The sequence below is a fragment of the Panthera onca genome, chromosome F1 (genome assembly GCF_046562875.1).
Source record: "Panthera onca isolate mPanOnc1 chromosome F1, mPanOnc1 haplotype 2, whole genome shotgun sequence".
Classification (NCBI taxonomy): Eukaryota; Metazoa; Chordata; class Mammalia; order Carnivora; family Felidae; genus Panthera; species Panthera onca.
In genome coordinates this window covers 18,136,294-18,155,353 of record NC_138355.1, presented here as the reverse complement: position 1 = coordinate 18,155,353, position 19,060 = coordinate 18,136,294, and the positions used below count along the sequence as shown (strand labels likewise).

At 38.6% G+C, this 19,060-nt stretch overlaps 1 protein-coding gene across 1 annotated transcript; it reads left to right on the top strand.

The window, feature by feature from the left end:
• The first annotated feature begins 800 nt into the window (after nucleotides 1-800).
• On the top strand, nucleotides 801-12,171 carry TNFSF18 (TNF superfamily member 18). The gene is made up of 3 exons (XM_060643541.3): nucleotides 801-1,059; nucleotides 7,359-7,389; nucleotides 10,292-12,171. Exons 1-3 carry the CDS (start codon nucleotides 901-903, stop codon nucleotides 10,636-10,638), a joined length of 537 nt encoding a protein of 178 aa, XP_060499524.1. The 5' UTR covers nucleotides 801-900; the 3' UTR covers nucleotides 10,639-12,171.
• Nucleotides 12,172-19,060: the final 6,889 nt, after the last annotated feature.

Here is a 19,060-nt window from a genome sequence, read left to right as displayed (position 1 = left end):
AATAAACTGATAGACTCTGACTCTGCTTAGCTTTAGTTTTCAACTCAAATAAGGGAGTGAAGTGCAGCATTGCTATAATTATGGTCTCTAAATGTGTAAGGTTCCAGATATACTCTATTATTTCACAGCATGTGCAAAGCTGAAATAAACACTGGGCTTTCCAAAAATCACACTTACAAAACAACTAGTTGTAAGCTACCTTTGTTCTGCTTGTAGAACTTGTCTCAGGATATGCTAACTGATTTCTTATGTTATACAAAGAGCCTTTAAAAAAAAACAGTTTACTTTGTCACAGTTGAAAAAATACAAAAGTCACATAAAGGTATATTTTAGCTAACTGCAAAAAAAAAAAAAAAAAAGAAAAAAGAAATTCTAGTACTTCAGTTGTTTACCAGAGACTATTTCAAAATGAACATATTTTATGTGTAAGAAATTGATAAAATTCTTTATTTTTTCCAAACCATGTATCCTAGCCTCCCTAGCTCCCCAACTCCTGCCTTACACATACATAGTATCTAGAACATGATAGGACTTGATCTTGAACTTTATTTCTTCTTATAAAAGTAATTTTCCTATCTGAAAATAATTTGTAATGCTGTACAGCACTGTACTTCCTCATGCTTTAGGAAAGAATTTTTTTCCTCTGAATGTTCCTTGTGTTGGTTTTTTCATCCTGCCTGTGTTGGCTTTAAGCCTTCTGTTCCTTTCAGTGCATTTGGTCTGGTGCCAAACGAGAGTCAGCACTTAGCCCAAAAGTATCATTTTCCAGCACACAGAATCAGAAGGAAAACCCCGCCTCTTACACCCACTACTAATTACCATACCACAAAACTGACTAGTTGCATCACTGGCCCATCACTTGTGAATATCTGCTTTCCAGAGCTCTCATTCCTGCAGAGAATGAGTTTGAGCCACATGGAAGACATGCCTTTAAGCCATTCAGGCCCTCAAGGAACACACAGACCATCCTGGAAGCAATGGTTCCTCTACTCAGCCATAGTTATTTTGCTGTTTCTCTGCTCCTTCAGTACACTAATTCTTACTTTTCTTCCACTCAAGGTAAGGAGACAATAGTACCTAAGGTTGCTTTTTTTTTTTTTTTTTTTTTGGCAAGTCTAGTTATTGTCATTCAGTATTGTTAGAGCTAGTTGGAAGAAAGAGACATGTGGGTATAGATAATGTAAACAGAATTTCAATTTTGTCATGTCATATGGCTTTTGAGGTTTACCTAAATATTTTGAAATGAAAGGTTTAGAAAATGCTAAATGTTAGCTGCATTACTGAGTTAGATAGAATCAATTAAATCAGTCAATTGACAGATGCCTTGGAATATTTTCTCCTTTTCTGGAACTCTGCTAAGCCCTCTTGGTGGAATAAAGGAAAAAACAAATGCTTGCTTTCAAGGAATGGGATGCAAGCTATAGCCTTAATGAGGGGAAAGACATAAGACAATGGAAGACAGAACAAGGTAAGTGACAGGTGGCCAGTGCATCTTTATGGAAGGAAATGGCACTGAACTAGGAGTAAGATCTGGATTCCGGTTCTAAGCCTCCCTAACTCTATGAATTTAAGAAAGACATTTAATCTTTCCAGTTCTCAGTTTCTTCATCTGAAAATTGGTGGTAGGAGAATGGATTTGTTCATTACAATGCCCCTTCTAGCTATAAAATACAGTGATTAATAATTTACCTAAGGGTAGTATAGAACATAAATGCTTTAGGAATTCAAAATAGGGGACAACGATTTTGGGCTAGGGTGATCAGGAAAAGTTTCATGGGGGAAGGAGAAAGCACATTGCTGTTTGGGAAGCCCCTGATGTTTATCAGAAATTTCCCATTGAGCTCCAGTCCAAGTTGTTGGTCTACTAAAGGAAATGGAGATATATTAGGTTCTTCTTAGCAGTTTTACTGACTGTTGACTACATAGCACTGACCAAAAAGAAAATAATAAATTCTTTATTTAATTTAGGATTTAACCCATTTCTGGGTATATCTGAAGATTCTGGGCCCTGGAGAGAATAAGGTAGTATATGCCTATCTAAGAAAGGGCTAGGATATGAAATTAGTGCCAGTGGAAACATTTTTCTAAGGAGATTGGCCAGTGAAGATTTCAGAGATAAGGTTCTACTGTTTAAAATATTTGAAAGCAATTGAGAAAAGATGCAGGAGGAAGCAGTACATGGTAGTTGCTGTTGTTAATTTAGTTAGGACAAGTGTAGCTTTGGCCAAATTTTTACACAGTAGTCCTTTAATCTGTATTCCCTAACTGTACACAAGGGTATGCAACAGAGGCTTTCTAATGACATCGCTACCTTCTCCAGAAATGTATCAAGGAGAAGCCTGAACTTTCTGGAGCAGTGAAGCTATGAGCTGAAAGAAAAGAACTGTCAGGAATCCTGAGTGTTATTTCTGAAGAAGGGGAAGGGTGTGAATAGCAATAGCTTAACTTTGGAAACACTTTATCCCTCTAGAAACCACCTCAAATTTTAGCCAGAGGACCCTGAAAAACACAGGATATGTTATAGGTGTCATCCGTTCCTGCATGTAACTGGAGAACCAATGCTGGCTCTTGCAAAGACTAAGAGGAAGTCTAAAAATGCCAGCAGCACCTAGGACACCTCTTTCCAGAACTGAACTTGACCAATCCCATGTATTTAAGCTCTGATTCTCTATCCTAGACAACATGCATCTTCTCATTGAAAGGTTCTGCCTGTAATGAAATAGTCCAGAATTTATTTCAAATTTTGGAAAATTTAAAAGGTTTTTAGGATATTGTCCTGATTGGATGCCATAAAGGCTTATTTCCTATAGGAAAAGCCAATGGCCTGGCTGACAGTGCAATGATATTAACTCAAGTATTCCACTTTCCGCTTGCCTGTGCTTCCCTTTCCCAACTGGCCACAAATAAGTATCTTAGGAAAGGAGGTCTGAGTGGCTAGCGGATGATGAGTCATTATGAGGTGGCTGCTTTCACCTCTTCACAATACGCATGAACCCTGGAGTGTATTTTTGGTCTCCACTCTAGTTTTTATATACAAAATCCCACTTTCCAACTTCTCTAGGCACTAATCCAAAAAGTGTTAGACAGGAAGATTTGCTCCTTTTAGACCAACAGAGGTTTCCTTGGAAGAACTTTTTTTTTTCTCCCCCCACCCTTTCTTTCAATGAAATGAAGGAAGCTTCCAAAAGGGGAAATTGCGCTTGTACTTAAAAGCAGAATAGATTCTATTTCCAAATGATAATCTGGTTGTGGTTGGTTTATAGAAAGAATTATTATTTTGGCCATTTGAACCCAAGCATTTAAATCTGGGCTTAAATCAAAATGAGATTACAAGAGCAATTGATCCTTCTAAGCAAAAACGAATTTAACTCAATGGAAAGTCCCAAATGCTTCTTATAAATGGATATTTACCCCTTCTAAACCAGAATTATAAATAGAAACTACCCCACAGAGTACTGGGGGTGAGACTTTTGAATCAGACAGGTTGTTTGGAACTCAGCATAGCTTCTTATCAGCAGCATGACTTTGGGCTAGTGTTACTTAATCCCTCTCAGACATACTTCCTCATCTGCAAATGAGCATGCTACTTCTTATCCCATAGACTTGCAGTAAGGATAAATGGGACAGTATAGTGCCGGACCCATAGTAGGCTCTGAATAGATTGTAGTGATTAATATCTGCATCCTTATTATTGACATTCTAAGGAAGATAAATTTAAAAAGACTTTTAACAAAATGGATATTCCTTGCTCATCTATTTAGTTTCTTCATCTAAAGACTATACCTTGTTGCCAAACAGATGATTTTTGTGATTAGACAGATTTTCATTTGTGGCAATAGGGAATATCAGTGATGGTTTCTGTAGTACTGAGTAGACATTAAAGCGGTCCAAGTAGAGTATCCAGGATTTCAGTTTCTGGCAATTAATTTGTCTGTGGCCTTAGGTTTCTCCACACACTCATTATGCATGACAGTAGACACCACAGATATGATCTGTGCCACATATTTTGGCACTCATTTATATTTAGATTGCTACCCAATTGCCTCATGTGTGTAATCCTGTCTTTCTAGAAAGATTATAAATTTCCTAAGAGGCAAGGACTATAAGTTACATGGTTCCCTTGCTGACAATGCTAGCTGGGAATATAGGCAATTCAATATTTCATTCAATTTTTTCATTACAATCAGCATCATTATCAAAATAGCTAATATTTAATGAGCAGGACCAGGTCTGTCTGGGCAAAGCCCTTCATAACAATTATTATATTTAAACCCATAAACACTCTCAGTAAGCTAGGTGCTATTGTTTCCATTTTATAAATGAGAAAATTGAAGATAAGGGAATCCCTATCACATGCCTATCATGGATCAAAAGAAGCTGGATTTCAGCATTTTTTTTCTTTTTTTAAAAAAAAATTTTTTTTAACGTTTATTTATTTTTGAGACAGAGAGAGACAGAGCATGAACGGGGGAGGGTCAGAGAGAGGGAGACACAGAATCTGAAACAGGCTCCAGGCTCTGAGCTGTCAGCAGAGCCCAACGCAGGGCTCGAACTCACAGACCGTGAGATCATAACCTGAGCTGAAGTCGGACGCTTAACCGACTGAGCCACCCAGGCGCCCCTCAGCATTTTGTTTCTAAGAAACACCAAAAGGAGGATGGAATAATTGCAAGAGCAAACATAATTGTAGGAGTCCAAACTTAAAAAAAAAATTTTTTTTGATGTTTACTTATTTTTGAGAGAGACAGAGTGTGAGTGGGGGAGGGGCAGAGAGAGAGGGAGACACAGAATCCTAAGCAGGCTCCAGGCTCTGAGCTGTCAGCACAGAGCCCGACATGGGACTCGAACTCATGAACCACGAGATCATGACCTGAGCCGAAGTCAGAGGCTTAACCGATTGAGCCACCCAGGCACCCCAGGAATCAAAACTTTTTGATTGCATCTCCTTAGCAACAAAACAAAATGTTTTTGAGTATAATCCCAACATATATGCTAATTTATTATGTTATATATAAATACTAATTCTATGTATAATAAAAAGATGCACAAAATGGAAACTCATAAGAATGAACTGAATAACATGCTTTATATAGTTTCTTCACAGTGCAAAACTGTTTTGCTTTTGTCAAAATATTATATTTAATATCTTAATATAATATAAACATTTCTAAAGTAATTGAAACAATATTTTAACAGAGTAATTTGATAAATGTGTTTCTTTTATTTTCTTAATCTTAGTTTAAAATGTTTTGCGACATAATAATTTGAAGGTTATATTCTAAGTTAATTTACCTTGATTCATGATTTTGACTGTCATAACCTATAGTTCCGCACTCTCCTCACCTGGACTATTTCATTCCTTTGACTTCTCTTTAAACAACCAATGTCCTCCCCCTTCTCTCTCTCACCTGAAAACCTGAAAACCTGTCTCCAGGTTCTATAAGAAAATTGAAGTAGGCGGGAAGGAAGTTCCAAAACTTCCCATCGTACCTACCACTTACCTGCATTTTTTTCCCATGTAGAGTGTGCTTCCCTCATGGCACTGCATACGAACTGTTCATGTGCCTATCTAAGGCCACCTCTGATCCAGATTCTGTCCCCTCTTACCTACTCAAAGACATTGCTCTAACAATTATTTCCTAGCTCTTACATTCTACCTCTTGCCACTTCACTGGAACATTCCCATCAAATGGCAACAGATAACCATGTTGTCAGTTCCTTCATGTTAAAACAAAACCAAAGACAAGAAAAAAACAATAATCTCTCATCCCCACCTAGGCTCCACTCAATTTTTCTCTTCTCCCTCACAAGAAAATTCTTCTCAATTTCTCTTTTCTCATTTAGACTTAAATCCACTTTAATTAAGTTTCTGTCCTCATCACATTGCAGAAACTACTTTTGCCAAGAACCCCAATGACTACTGTGTTGGTAAATCCATCAGTTAATTGCCTATCCTCTTCTCACTTGGCCCATCAGCAGCATTTGATACAGCTGATCACTTCTCCCTAAAATACTTTCTTCTCTTAGTTTCCAACATCACACTTTCCAGGTTTCCCTTCTGACTCACTGGTCTTTCCTTCTTAGTCTCCTTTGCTGGTTCTTCCTCATTCCCTGACCTCCAAGCATTGCAGTGCTCCAATGTTCCTCTCTATCTATACTCACTGCCTCGACAATCTTACACAGTCTCACATCTTAAAGCATCACCTAGAAGCTGAAGATTCCTGAATTTATATCATCAGAACTCCTTAAATTCCATCCTCATAGGTCCAAATGCCTACCTGACACTCCTACCTGGATATGTGATAAGCATCACAAACTTCATGTGTCCAAAAATGAACTCATGAGTCCTTCCTTTGTTTCTTTCTCTTAAATCTTGCTCATTCCAGTGATTAGCAGCTTTATCTTTTCAGTTACTCATGCCCAGTATCTTGGAGTTATCTGTTTTCTTCTCATTATCTCATCCCATATCCATGTCAGGATAGCTAGCACCTTGGTCAGAGGCACCATGCTTTCTTGCCTAGATGATTACAATGATCTCTTAACTGGCCTCACTGCTTTTATCCCAGCCTCTCTTTGCTTTATTCCTACCATAGCAGCCAGAAAAATCCCACAAAAGAAACACGTCCAATTATCTTTGAGTTGACTCTTAAGCACTTTGCCACAAGGAAACCAATGAACTTTACATGGTACAAAAAAAAATTTTTTTGTGGTTATACCTTATTTTTCTCTTGAGTATTTTAAGGGCTTTAGCATTTAAATACCAGTATTTATAGAATTAACCACACTGATGGGTTCTTGTAGCAAGTAAACTGTGGTATGCTGCCACAGTTTGAAACTGAAGTCTCCTCATGGTATCTCAGTAACCGTAAATAGCGTGATTGTCTGAATATTAAATGAAGGTGGTTTTACAAATCTGCATTGTGAATATTTCTATGGTTTATTAAAGATAAAAATAAACACAACTAGGAATTTTATTATTTTCTTCTCCCATGTCAATGGGCTACCTGGTACAGTGACTGGAGTGTGAAGACTAGTGTTTACAGACAATTTCTGTAGCCCAAGAGGAGGAGAGTCCAAGAGCAGATAGTTGTCCTGTGGGCATAGGTTAGGTGGATGGAATGAGACCTCAACTTTTGCCGAGAAGACCTAAGAGGGCAGCTAGGTAATGGAAGGGAAAGGACAGAACCGGCCATCTACAAAGGGAAGCTGAGGACAGGAGAGACAAGGTGGAGGAAAGGATTTTTTATATGGCTAGGGAAATGAAGTTGGCTTCAGGATCTGAAGCTCTAAATAAACCAACCAGTAAAGCCATGATATGGTCATTGTCCTGACAAATTCCTCTTTTTCTTCCTGTACAGACTGCCAGTGAGCCCTGCGTAGCTAAGTTCGGTGAGTAACCTGTCTTGTGTACCTCTGTTTTACTTTTCTTAATATTTGATACAAGAAGGAAGCCCGTATTCTATTTTATTCATTTTTCAGCTATTTATAGCTGCTTATCAAGTGCCAAGCAGTTGTCTAGTTGCTGAGACTTCAGAGATTAACTAGGCAGACAAGTCCATGCCTTGATGAAGCTGACATTCAAGGCCACATCTCTGGGCAGGAATGTACATCACTCTTACAGGCCCAGAAACATGAAATCCAGGAATCTACTTTTAATTCTGTGGCTTTTCAAGAAACTTTTTTTCCTAAAAATTTCTGTGTTTTAATAAGCACAAGTTTCGTATTTCTATAACTTTTCCCTGTGACAAACTCAAAGTTCTGCTCACATACCACATATTGCCAGTGCCTCGTAGAGTGTGTGTAGGGTGCCATTTTTGTTTCTGAATGTACAGAGAAGGGATGGAAACTAGGGAAATGGCCACTCCCCTTGTGCCCTTCTCCTCACCTTTCAGCTTCCAAGCCACTTTCCCTTATAGAGACCTGGGATTTGCTAAGAAAACACATTACAGTTTATAGTTACACTGAGCCTTAGGGTATTTCTTAGCCTACATACAAAATTGAAAGTAAGTACATTTGGATTATTTACATATTTCAAGCCAAATACATATTTTTGGCTGAGAGCAGAACATTTCTAGTGTTAACTGTAATCCTTGTTTTCCTATACAGTTCAAATTGCCAGCCTTCCCTGGTTTGTGAGAGTTAGGGAAGCTCTACTTGTCTCTGCCTTTGTAATTTGTTTTTATTTTTTTTTAATGTTTATTTATTTTTGAGGGGGAGGGGAGGACAGAGAGAGAGGGAGATACAGAATCCAAAGCAGGCTCTAGACTCTGAACTGTTAGCACAGAGCCTGATGCGGGGCTCAAACTTGTGAACTGTGAGATCATGACCGGAGGCGAAGCTGGATGTTTAACTGACTGAGCCACCTAGGCGCCCCTGTTTTTGTTTTTCTAGTGAATGGAGAGGAAATAACGATATGTTTGAAATTCCTTCTTGATGTGATAAAATGTTAAGAATATCACATGCTGCTAATAGGTGGCCTCAGGGCTAGTGGCCCCTGTAACAGAACAAGAGAACCAGGGGCACCTTTTTGCAGTGACTTGCCTATTGTCTATTGCATATTACAGGGTCCTACACAGCAGGAAGAAATTTACTAGGCTTTGGACTCACTGGAGATACAGAGGCTTTGCTTCTTGTTCTAATAGCTCTCCTTTATTCTCCTTTAGAATCTGCCCTCAGAGCCTTATAGCAATCATTTATATAAATAAGAATTTAAGTCAATGTGTGATCTCTCCCAGGGTGCTTTCTTATCAAGGTGTCTTTCTAATTATGAGATAAAGGCTTCGCCCTCATAAAAAATAAGTTATGGAGAATTAGGGACTAGGCCAAATAAGTATTTTGAATGATCAAAACACATCCTGGGGCTCTGAAATCACACTACTGTGCTAAAACAATTAACATTAAGAAAATATGTAAATTCTACTTATACCTATGAAAATACGTGATCTAGTGTAGACTCTTCCCCACCCTCCACCCGTGACAATATTAAACTAGGAATACTTACATTTAAACAAATAATTTTCGGGGCGCCTGGGTGGCGCAGTCGGTTAAGCGTCCGACTTCAGCCAGGTCACGATCTCGCGGTCCGTGAGTTCGAGCCCCGCGTCAGGCTCTGGGCTGATGGCTCGGAGCCTGGAGCCTGTTTCCGATTCTGTGTCTCCCTCTCTCTCTGCCCCTCCCCCGTTCATGCTCTGTCTCTCTCTGTCCCAAAAATAAATAAAAAACGTTGAAAAAAATTTAAACAAATAATTTTCATTTATAAACTAATGAATTTACCAGTAGCTGTTTTTGAAGAGTTGGATAATGATATCCTATGTAGATCTTGGGTATATACCCTAAACTAAAGAGAAGAGCCATAATTTAGACACAATGCACCTAATTCAGGAACATGGATGTATCATTCAATCAGTAAATATTTATTGAGCACATACTAGGTCCTAGGAACTCTTTTAGGTGAAGATATAGCAATGAACAAAATAGAGAAGTACTTATTTTCAAAGATGTTATCTTCAAGCGGGTATAAGATAGACAATAAACAAATGAGGAACTTAATTCATAATACATTAGATGGTGATATACCTTCTGTGAAGAAAACTAAAGCAGGATGAAGAGAGAGAATGACAGGAGAGCACTCTTTTATATAGATTGATGAGGAAGATCTCATTGATAAAGTGATACGTAGTATGATAGTATTTACATAGAAAAGCATGAATATGTGGGGTGCCCAGGTGGCTCAGTTGATTGAGTGTTGGGACTCCTGATTTTGGCTCAGGTCATGATTTCATGGTTCGTGGGACTGAGCCCCACGTTGTGCTGTGAGCTGACAGTGAAGAGTGTGCTTGGGATTCTCTCTCTCTGCCACTTCCCCACATGTGCACACATGTGCACTCCCTCTCTCAAAATAAACAACCATTAAAAAAAAAAAGCAAAGCATGAATATGCATCCTGGACTGCCAATTGGTTATCACAATCCTGGTGTGTGATTCTACTCTCCCTTCCTCCTCCTCTCTTTCTTTTCACAAATACTGATTGACAAGAGATACAAACGTCACCTAAAACTTAACACATCTTTCTGTTCCAAATCCATTTCTTTAGAACTCCCCAAGCAAGAGATACACTTAGGATTTGTAATATCTCTAAACAAGGAGTGGATATTTAAAATATTAAAATTGTGGTTGGAGAGAACTAATGTGGACTAGGTAAAGAAACAACTTGTTAGGTGGGAAAGAACTATAGTCAGGAAAGGAATGAAGTAACTATGCCCTCTTTTTTCTCTTTTGTAAATTTCTTATAGGACCACTTCCTTCAAAATGGCATATGACATCTCCTAAGCTTCCTTGTGTGAATAATACAGCTGATTGGAACCTGAAGATACTTCGGAATGGCTTGTATTTAATTTATGGTCAAGTAGCTCCAAATACAACCTACAAGGAACCAGCTCCCTTTGAGGTGCGGCTATGTAAAAACAAAGACGTCATACAAACTCTAACAAACAACTCTACAATTCAAAATGTAGGAGGGACTTATGAACTGGATGCTGGAGATACGCTTCATTTGAAATTCAACGATGAACATCAGGTTCTTAAAAATAATACCTACTGGGGGATCTTATTGCTAACAAATCCCCAATTTATCTCCTAGAGACTCAATTTGGTCTCCTCATCATCTTTACAACATGCAGAGAGGCTGATGGGTGGGTTGAGGGAGGCAGATTTTCAACACACACAGTTTGCCTGCGTGCACAAATCAGCATAAACAGAACTCTTGTCTGCATGTGAGTTTTCATCTCTCAAGCTTAACTGAAGACAGGCCAGAGACATTTGATTACCCCCGACATTGGGTTGACAAAAACACTTTACTAATCCATGATAAAGGACTATGGGTAGCTCGAGGACAGAAGCTTCTCAAAGAGTCTTTGTCTAATTCTTAAATCCTTGGGTGAGAAAATTGTCTTATATCCCTGGGAATCTTAACTGGTATGCTAAAAAAGATCCAGGGCAATGGTCTGGCTTTGTTCTCATATTTTTGGGCTGCTTCACCTTATTCTTCCCATACTTCTGTCTTTTGAGGCCCTCCTATGAAAAGTGGTCAGACTGGGAGGGTGGCCACAAACATGCCAACAACACCCCACTTTAGATGTGATGATGTTAGATGATAGGGAACACTATCGTCTATTGGGACAGAGGCACAGGTGGCATGGAATGGATGCACTTTACCTGGGAACATCCCTGGATTTCATCATATTCAGGATGCAGAGTGCTTTATAAAACCAGTTGGTCAAAGGACTCATCCTGAACCTTCACAGAGGGCTCCTGGGAACTTGTTTATTGTGTCTACATGTTGTCAGTGGTAAAGAAAGAGTAATCATAAAAATTAATTGGTATCATCAGTACTGTATTATGTCATGTAATAGTTTCCTGTTTTTAGCTGGCTCTTCACAGTTTGCCAAGTGCTTTCAATAGATCACAGGGCAACTCCAGGAAGCTAACGGGCAGGTGTTTTGGCACAATTTAAACAATGAGAATATAAAGGCAGAGAGAACATCAGTAATTTGCCTCAACCCATAGAACTAGAGATTAATAGTGGGCTTCCCCACTGTCTCGTACTGCCTTAGCTTAAGAGTTGATATTTCAGCTTTCGTGTTATAGTTTATAAAGTTTAGCAGATTTAATTATCAGGAGATACATTCCCTTTCAGCCCAAGGTGGGTAGAATAAAGCTACAACACATCTCTCCTTTCTTAGCAAACTTTTCCTTTCCCTGCTTATAGCAGGCAACACAAGGGTATTGCTCAGGGCCTCCTTCAAACAAATCCCCTTGCTGCCTTGGTCAAATGTGTTAACTTCTGAAAATAATGAATAGCACTCAATTCAATAACAGCCTGCTAAAATTTTAGACTCTGTTAAATTAATTAGCTGCTTGTGGATTCTTGTTGAAAGGTATGTAATATGACTATATGATAACCCAATTTAAAATATTTATGGATATTTGTAAAAAGCTACATTGTTAATTAATACTATTACATATAAAGCTAATTTAAAAATATTTGTATTGTTTACAAAAAAAAATTGCTCAGGCTAAGCCTGAGGCAAAAAAAAAAAATCTGCTGAGTAGCTGTATGGCCTAAACCTGGATACCTTGTTTCTCTTGTATTTGCATATCTTCTCAGGAAATTAAAGTTATATCACATATTTATAGAAGCCCACTGGTATTGATTGTTGTTGAGTTATAAGCAGCAGTGTGCTGGAGTGCTGGAGTGAGCTAGCACTAAGCTCATCATAGCTGATTGTTACATTTTCAAAATTTTGCAATCTGGTTATGAGTCATTCTTGAAATTGGCCATGGTGGGACTATTTATACCATGGGAACTGGCAAACACAAATTAGGGATTTTCCTTGTGGAGAGCCTGTTAACCAGCACACGGCTATTTGTAAAACACTCCTTAATGACTTCTCTCTGCTCCTGCCTTATTCCTGGGACAATCAAGGTAGGCAAGAGAGAGAGTGAAATTATCATACTCCCAGGAAGAGCCCCCCATGGTAATGATTTCTCAGGGCAAGGATGAGCTCAGCAGCTGCAGGGAGAGTGAAGGCTACCAACAGACGATCTTTGAATTTTCCTGGTGTTGTAATTTCAGCCTTTGTTTTCAACGTATACTATTTCCTTGTTTCTTCAAATAGATGAAACCTATATAAATGTTCTGTTGGTAAGTGGGCTGTAGCTAACTTACCCGTGGATTATCAGTTTAGCATCAGTGATATTGAGAACTTGAGGGTGCATCAGAGAAATCCTTGCCCAAATGAAACACTGCTTGGCTAGTGTTAGGCAAAAGTGAGAGCTGGATGCAATCAGCTTTTGGTTATAGCTGTTCCAATTTTTGATGGGTTAGTCAGACAGTTTCACATTCTGACTTCTGTCCCTCCCCTCAACTCCACCTCAGCCATCCTCACTAACAAAGCCGTCACCAACCCCTTTCATACTGTTTTTTACCTTCACTCTTGCCCATCAAAACTGACCTAGAGTGTGTTACAGCACTATGGGTTGAGTGCCTCCTGAAGATAGCAGTTGACTGGAAAGCAACGCACTTTTGTGCATTTGATGGGGGCAAACTAACTCCTTAAATGTATCTGTTTATCTTGGAGATGAAATTCCTGTCTTTTTGTGTTTGATCTCAAAGAAGCAATTTCATTGGTGGAGGTGAGAGGATATTTTTTATTAGAGAGAAGAAGAAAAAACCTGATTGATTTATGGGCAAGGAGTCTGAGGATTACCTTCAAGTATAAGTTATAAAGGATACCTTGGTACCTACACTTTTCTTGATCTGAATGGATGCATCTCTACTTTGGGGGTCATTTGTGACCCTGGCAAAGTCACTCTACAGGTCATGACTCTCCTGTGAGTCCCACATTTATCCACAAGAGACCAGTACACACACTTTGTGCCTACAAACTCGGAGTACGACTGCAGCAAGATTCTCCTGTCTCTACTCCCAAGGAGTTGGTTTTTATCTTCCTGACAGATTTACTGGGTGGGGTCAAACTCTAGCTCACTGTCAACTTTTGCTTTTTCAGGTGGAAGTCAGGCACTAGTTCTCTGTTATCTCCCAATTGCAAGAAATAAAGCTCTTTCAGGGGTTCCCTTGAAGTCCTCCTACCAGGTTTAACATTAGAAAGTTTCATTGCATCCCATTCCTCCTGCAAATGGAGTGGGTGAGGACTCACAGCATGGCCCCAGGTTTTTCTTTATAAATTGTATCTCAAGCTCTCCTTTTTACCACTCTGGCCTCATTTTAGGTCCTTAATCCAGCCAATGTGTCAAAGAGTAGTGGGGGAAAGGGGCTCACCTTCATTCCTTTGTAAATTTTGCCATATTGGTGAGGGCAATGGTCTTACCCTCACTTTGATATCTTAGTGCCAATAATATTATGCTTGAGTTGAAACTGAATCAGGTAGAGTCCCACTTTAATATCCAGTTATACTCTTAGATGTCTAAAAGGGATCTGAGAGACCTATGATAATATGCAAAAATACAAAAAGCCCCAAACTCTCACCACAGGAGCAATAAGAGTTTCATACAAAGGCAGAGGGAGAGGAAAATTATTGTTCAGAAAAGTTAGGCTTAAGAACATTGTTACAAATGAACTTAAAACAATGCTTTTAATTTCTTGAAAATCAAGGAAAATAGAGAAGCATGAAGGAAATAAAATTGTCTTATCTAAAAATACTGTTTTAATACACACTGTTTTATTAGGAAGAAGAAACTTTCAGGGCGCCTGGATGGCTCAGTAGGTTGAGCATCTGACTCTTGATTTTGGCTCAGGTCATAATCCCAGCATCATGGGATCAAGCCCTGTGTCTGACTGAGCTAAGTATAGAGCTTGTGTAAGATTCTCATTCTCTCTCTCTCTCACTTTCTCTCTCTTTCAAAAAAAAAAAAAAAAAGCCAAGAAACTTCTCTCCAGCACTGAGCACTGAGCTCTAGCAGACTCTCCAGATCCACAATGAATGCTCTAGATAGTAAAATGCAGACTTTCGATTTATTTGCATGTACTGGATTCTGCTAGCAGTTAGCTAGTTTAAGGACTTGAAAACAGCTTAGTTGGGCTATCACTCCAAGACCTACAACAGTATTGATGAATCCCATTATACTATTTGGGAAAGTAGGCTGGAGGGTTTATAGGACATGTTTCAAAGAACTCAAGAAGTATTTGGGAATAAGAATATGGAAATTCAATGAACAGAATCATTAGAATTAAGCCAACTTCCTCATTGCTTCAATTGCATAATCAGAATGGGAACCTCTGATTTTAGTGTCCAGGGTGATTGTTTCCACCCAGCTTTGGTGTTTTCCAGGGACACTACAGGGGTAGCATGTTCCTCACACTGGGTCCTAAACATGCAGAATTTGAGCTGGACTGGGGTGAATTGGTGAGTTTAAGTTTTGCAGAATGGAAGACAGAGCTTCTTACCTCCTTTCCCTGCTTATGGGTTGTATCTCTTACCAATGGCATAGTCTCTGAGAAGAATCTGATGTTCAAGTGTCCAGGATCTGACACAGTGCCTGACTAATAGTCCTTATTGTCTATTGACTGAACAAATAAATCATAAATTTACTTGAGCATTGGTGAGAACTTAGCATTATTGTATGCTCTCTGGATAATGCAGTCCAATGGGGAAAGCCTTCAGTACCTGTTCCTACAGTCTCCCATCCCATCACCTAATCATCTCAAGTGCTCTCCTCCTTCCCTACACCGTTAATGTAAATAAGGTAAAGAAACTTATAAATTCACTTGCACTAAGGGAAAATAGCCAGTAAGCTACCTTGTGTTGCATCACTAAAACAGGACAAAATCCTATTTGTTTTAAGCTTTGCTGGCCAGATGTACCAAGAAGCAACTATCTTTACAGTATCAAACAACTTTATATTTATGGCATATAATGAGTCTCAGCTGAAGATTTCTCCAGTATTTAAAAAGAGTCAAAGCTTCTAAACAAAACAATAAAATAAAAAAGCAAGACAAAAGCAAGAGCAACAACAAAACCAATGCTGGTGCTGTGCATGGGACTTACCATAATCCATCTCTCCTCACAAAAGCAAATGGCTTTCTAGCCTCCAAGTCTGAAAAAAGGTTGGGGTCTTCACTTTTCATAACCTAATGGCAACGTTGCCACTTGAACACCAGCAATCTAAGGCATCTGAGTCTTGCCACCATCAACACTACATTATCTGCCTGTATGCTGTCAACTCAAATATTCATCTTTTGCCCGAGTTGCTCTCCTTTACTTCAGATTTGTAAATGCAACTGTTTGCTCAGCAATTTCACCTTGGAGGTAGAGCAGATATCTCGAATCCAACATATCCAAAATGTTGCCCCAAATCAGCTTTTCTTGAAGCCTTCCTCATTTCAATTATATTGCATAGGGCAAAAACCTCTGAGTCATGAAGTCATTCTTGACTCCTGTCTTTCATACATTTACTATTAGGAAATTCTGTTGTCTTTACCTTCAAAGAAAATCTGACCTCCTTTTTGCTAGGACTCTTGTCTGTGCCACCAAGACCATTTCAATAGCTTAATAACTTCTGCCCTTCTAATCAGACAAACTTGTTTTCAAGTCCCAGTTTTGCCATTTACTACTTATTTGGATCTTGGACAAATTACTTGCCCTTTTTGGAGCTTAATTTCTTGTTTATTTTGCTTCTTGTTATTTACCCAATCCATAACACATAGTTGGGCTTAATAAATATTTGTTGAATCAAATAAACTTTAAATAGGTTTAACATACCAACTAATTTATGTAAAATTCCTGATACAGAGTAGGCACTAAAATGGTGGCTGCCATAAATTTTTATTACAGATTTGGATTTATTCTTAAGTTTCTGAACTTTGTCATTTCTCAAGCTGAGATATTTATTTAACATCTTTCTTATTCTTTCTCCTCCCCAAGATAAATTAAGTGCCAGGATTTGTTTAATGTGGTATCACTAGCACCTGAGATAGTGCTTGGAACATTAAAAGAGCTCAAGACATACTGAAATGAATGGGCAAAAAAGATGGGACTCTGGTTCTTGGTTAGAATGACCAGCAAGATATAAGATACATAATGTGGCAAACAACCCATTAAATGCTATGCTCATTTCCATTCCTCTAGGTTATCTATCTATCTATCTTTTATTTATTTTTTGAGAGAAAGAGAGAGAGAGAGAGAGAGAGAGAGAGAATCCTAAGCAGACTCCACACTCAGCACAGAGCTCGACACAGGGCTCAATCTCACAACTGTGAGACCACAACCTGAGCCGAAGTCAAGAGTCAGATGCTTAACCGACTGAGCCACCCAGGTATCACCCCCTGCCTCCTCCTTTTTTTTGGGGGGGGGATTACTCTAGGTTTTTTAAACCTTTAAGTAATGCACTACAAATTCAAAGTACATACATAACAAGTGCTCACTAAAAGTTGGCTGCTATCACCATTGCACTCCTATCACTACCACCATCATGACAGGCATCATTTCATTATCCTCATTTCCCTAGGAAGCAGTATTCTGGAACACATTAGCTTGCTTTACCACAGGAATGTTTCACCAAATTTTAAGTTAAGTTTGTGCCTTTAGCTTTTATTGAAAATTTATATTTAGAAACATCCATAGGTATCTTCAAAAATGGTTCTTGAAACAATGTTTATTATGTTACTTATCATTCTTTGTAAAAATATTTTAATTTTATTTATTTGAGAGAGAGAGAGAAAGACAGTGAGAGAGTGCGTGTGCAAGCACGAGTAGGGAAGAGAGAGAATCCCAAGCAGGCTCCATGCTCAATGCCAAGCCTGATGCGGGGCTCAATCCCACAACTCTGGGATCATGACCCAAGCCAAAATCAAGTCAGTTGCTCAACTGACTGAGCCCCCCATGAGTCCCATGTTACTGATCACTCTTTATGGCAAAGACATTCAGGAAAACTGATCTCTCATGAACTTGAAATCATTCATATCTCTAAGGGATTTTTTTTCCTCACATATTTTTTATAGAGAAATTAAAACATTCAGAAATATGTGAGGTTTTGCAATGTGTACATATTACTTCTTCAAAAGCACTGTCAGTCTTTAGAAACTTAAATTTGTTATTACTTACTCCAAGTGAATATTTTCATAAACACAAACTGTAGTTCCTGAGCACAGATGTTGACAGAAGCTGCTTTTTCAACAAGGCTTTTGCTAATGGTTATTTCAGAATGGTGAAGTTACCATGTCTAAAGTCCAATCTTCAGATTTATAGGTACAGAAATGGAATTTCATCTAGGTATTAGAGTTTATAAATATCTCAGACACTATATAACCAAACTCATAAGAGAAGAGATATAAATTAAGGTTGAAGTTAATTAGCACATTCTCTCCCTAGGGAGCACTGAATGGGAATTCAAATTAAAACCAGAAGGCTATTGGCAGGCATAATTTACAAGCCAGGGTGGTCACATAGTGGATCCAAGTGAATAATGGCGAAGGATACCAAATACATCTTTTATTCACTGAATAAGTATTTCCTGAGGCCAATTATATCTCAGATATTATTGCTAAGTACCAGAGGGGATACAAAAATATAAAGATATACTGCCTGTCCTCAAGCAGTTTAGAATTTAGCAAAAAAACAGGTATATGCACAAATGATCAGAGAACTGTATATATGATAAATAACACTCATGGAAGTAAATAAGTCTACAATGGAGATGGAGGAGAACCTGAACAAAGACAATGGCATTGGTGATGGGGATAGGGAACAGACTGTGAGAAAAATTTATGTCATAGAATCATCAGACCTAAGTGATTGTGGTAGATACCACTGGGGTTTCTGCCAAGTTCATAGTGGTTTCCTTATCAGACTTTCTTATCCAGAGGAGTAGATTTCAGCAGCTTCATTTTTACCATGTAAGCCTGTTCTCTTAGTTGAAGTTGACTTGTCCAGGATTAACTACCCTGGGATGGTCTCTTGACTGGACAAGATAAAAATGTAGATCTATTGGGTAGCCCATATTCCCTATGGTTTTCTGTGAGGAGCAGAGTAAGCTTATCTGGCTGAGACAGACAAATGAAAGAAATATGCAGATAGAAGCAACAATGAAAGATAGGAAGAAACTCCATTGAATTATTGACCCATAGGGCTCAGCTATGTTCTTGTCCTTGGATTATATGAGAATCACTGTACCTTTGTGACAAATTCCTCTTTCCCCACACTTAGATAGCTTTAGTAGGTTTCTATTAATTGGAATCAGTCTTAACTAATGAAGTTAAGACTTGAGATAAAGAAGGAAGGACCTTCTTGGTATACTGAGGAGATGGTGATGTTTTCACAGTAGGGGATAGGAAGGAGAATCTAGAGAAAGTTTGGAGTGGATAAGACACTGAGTTCAGTTTTATAAGTGTGTAGTTTGAGATGTTTGTAGAATATCCAATTGGCATATGTAGTATACAGTTAGAACTCAGGCAGAATCACATGGGATGGGATGAACACATGGAAGTCAACAGCCTTGAGGGTAAAGTCACTGTTGTGAATGGAATCACACCAGAGAGGGTTTAG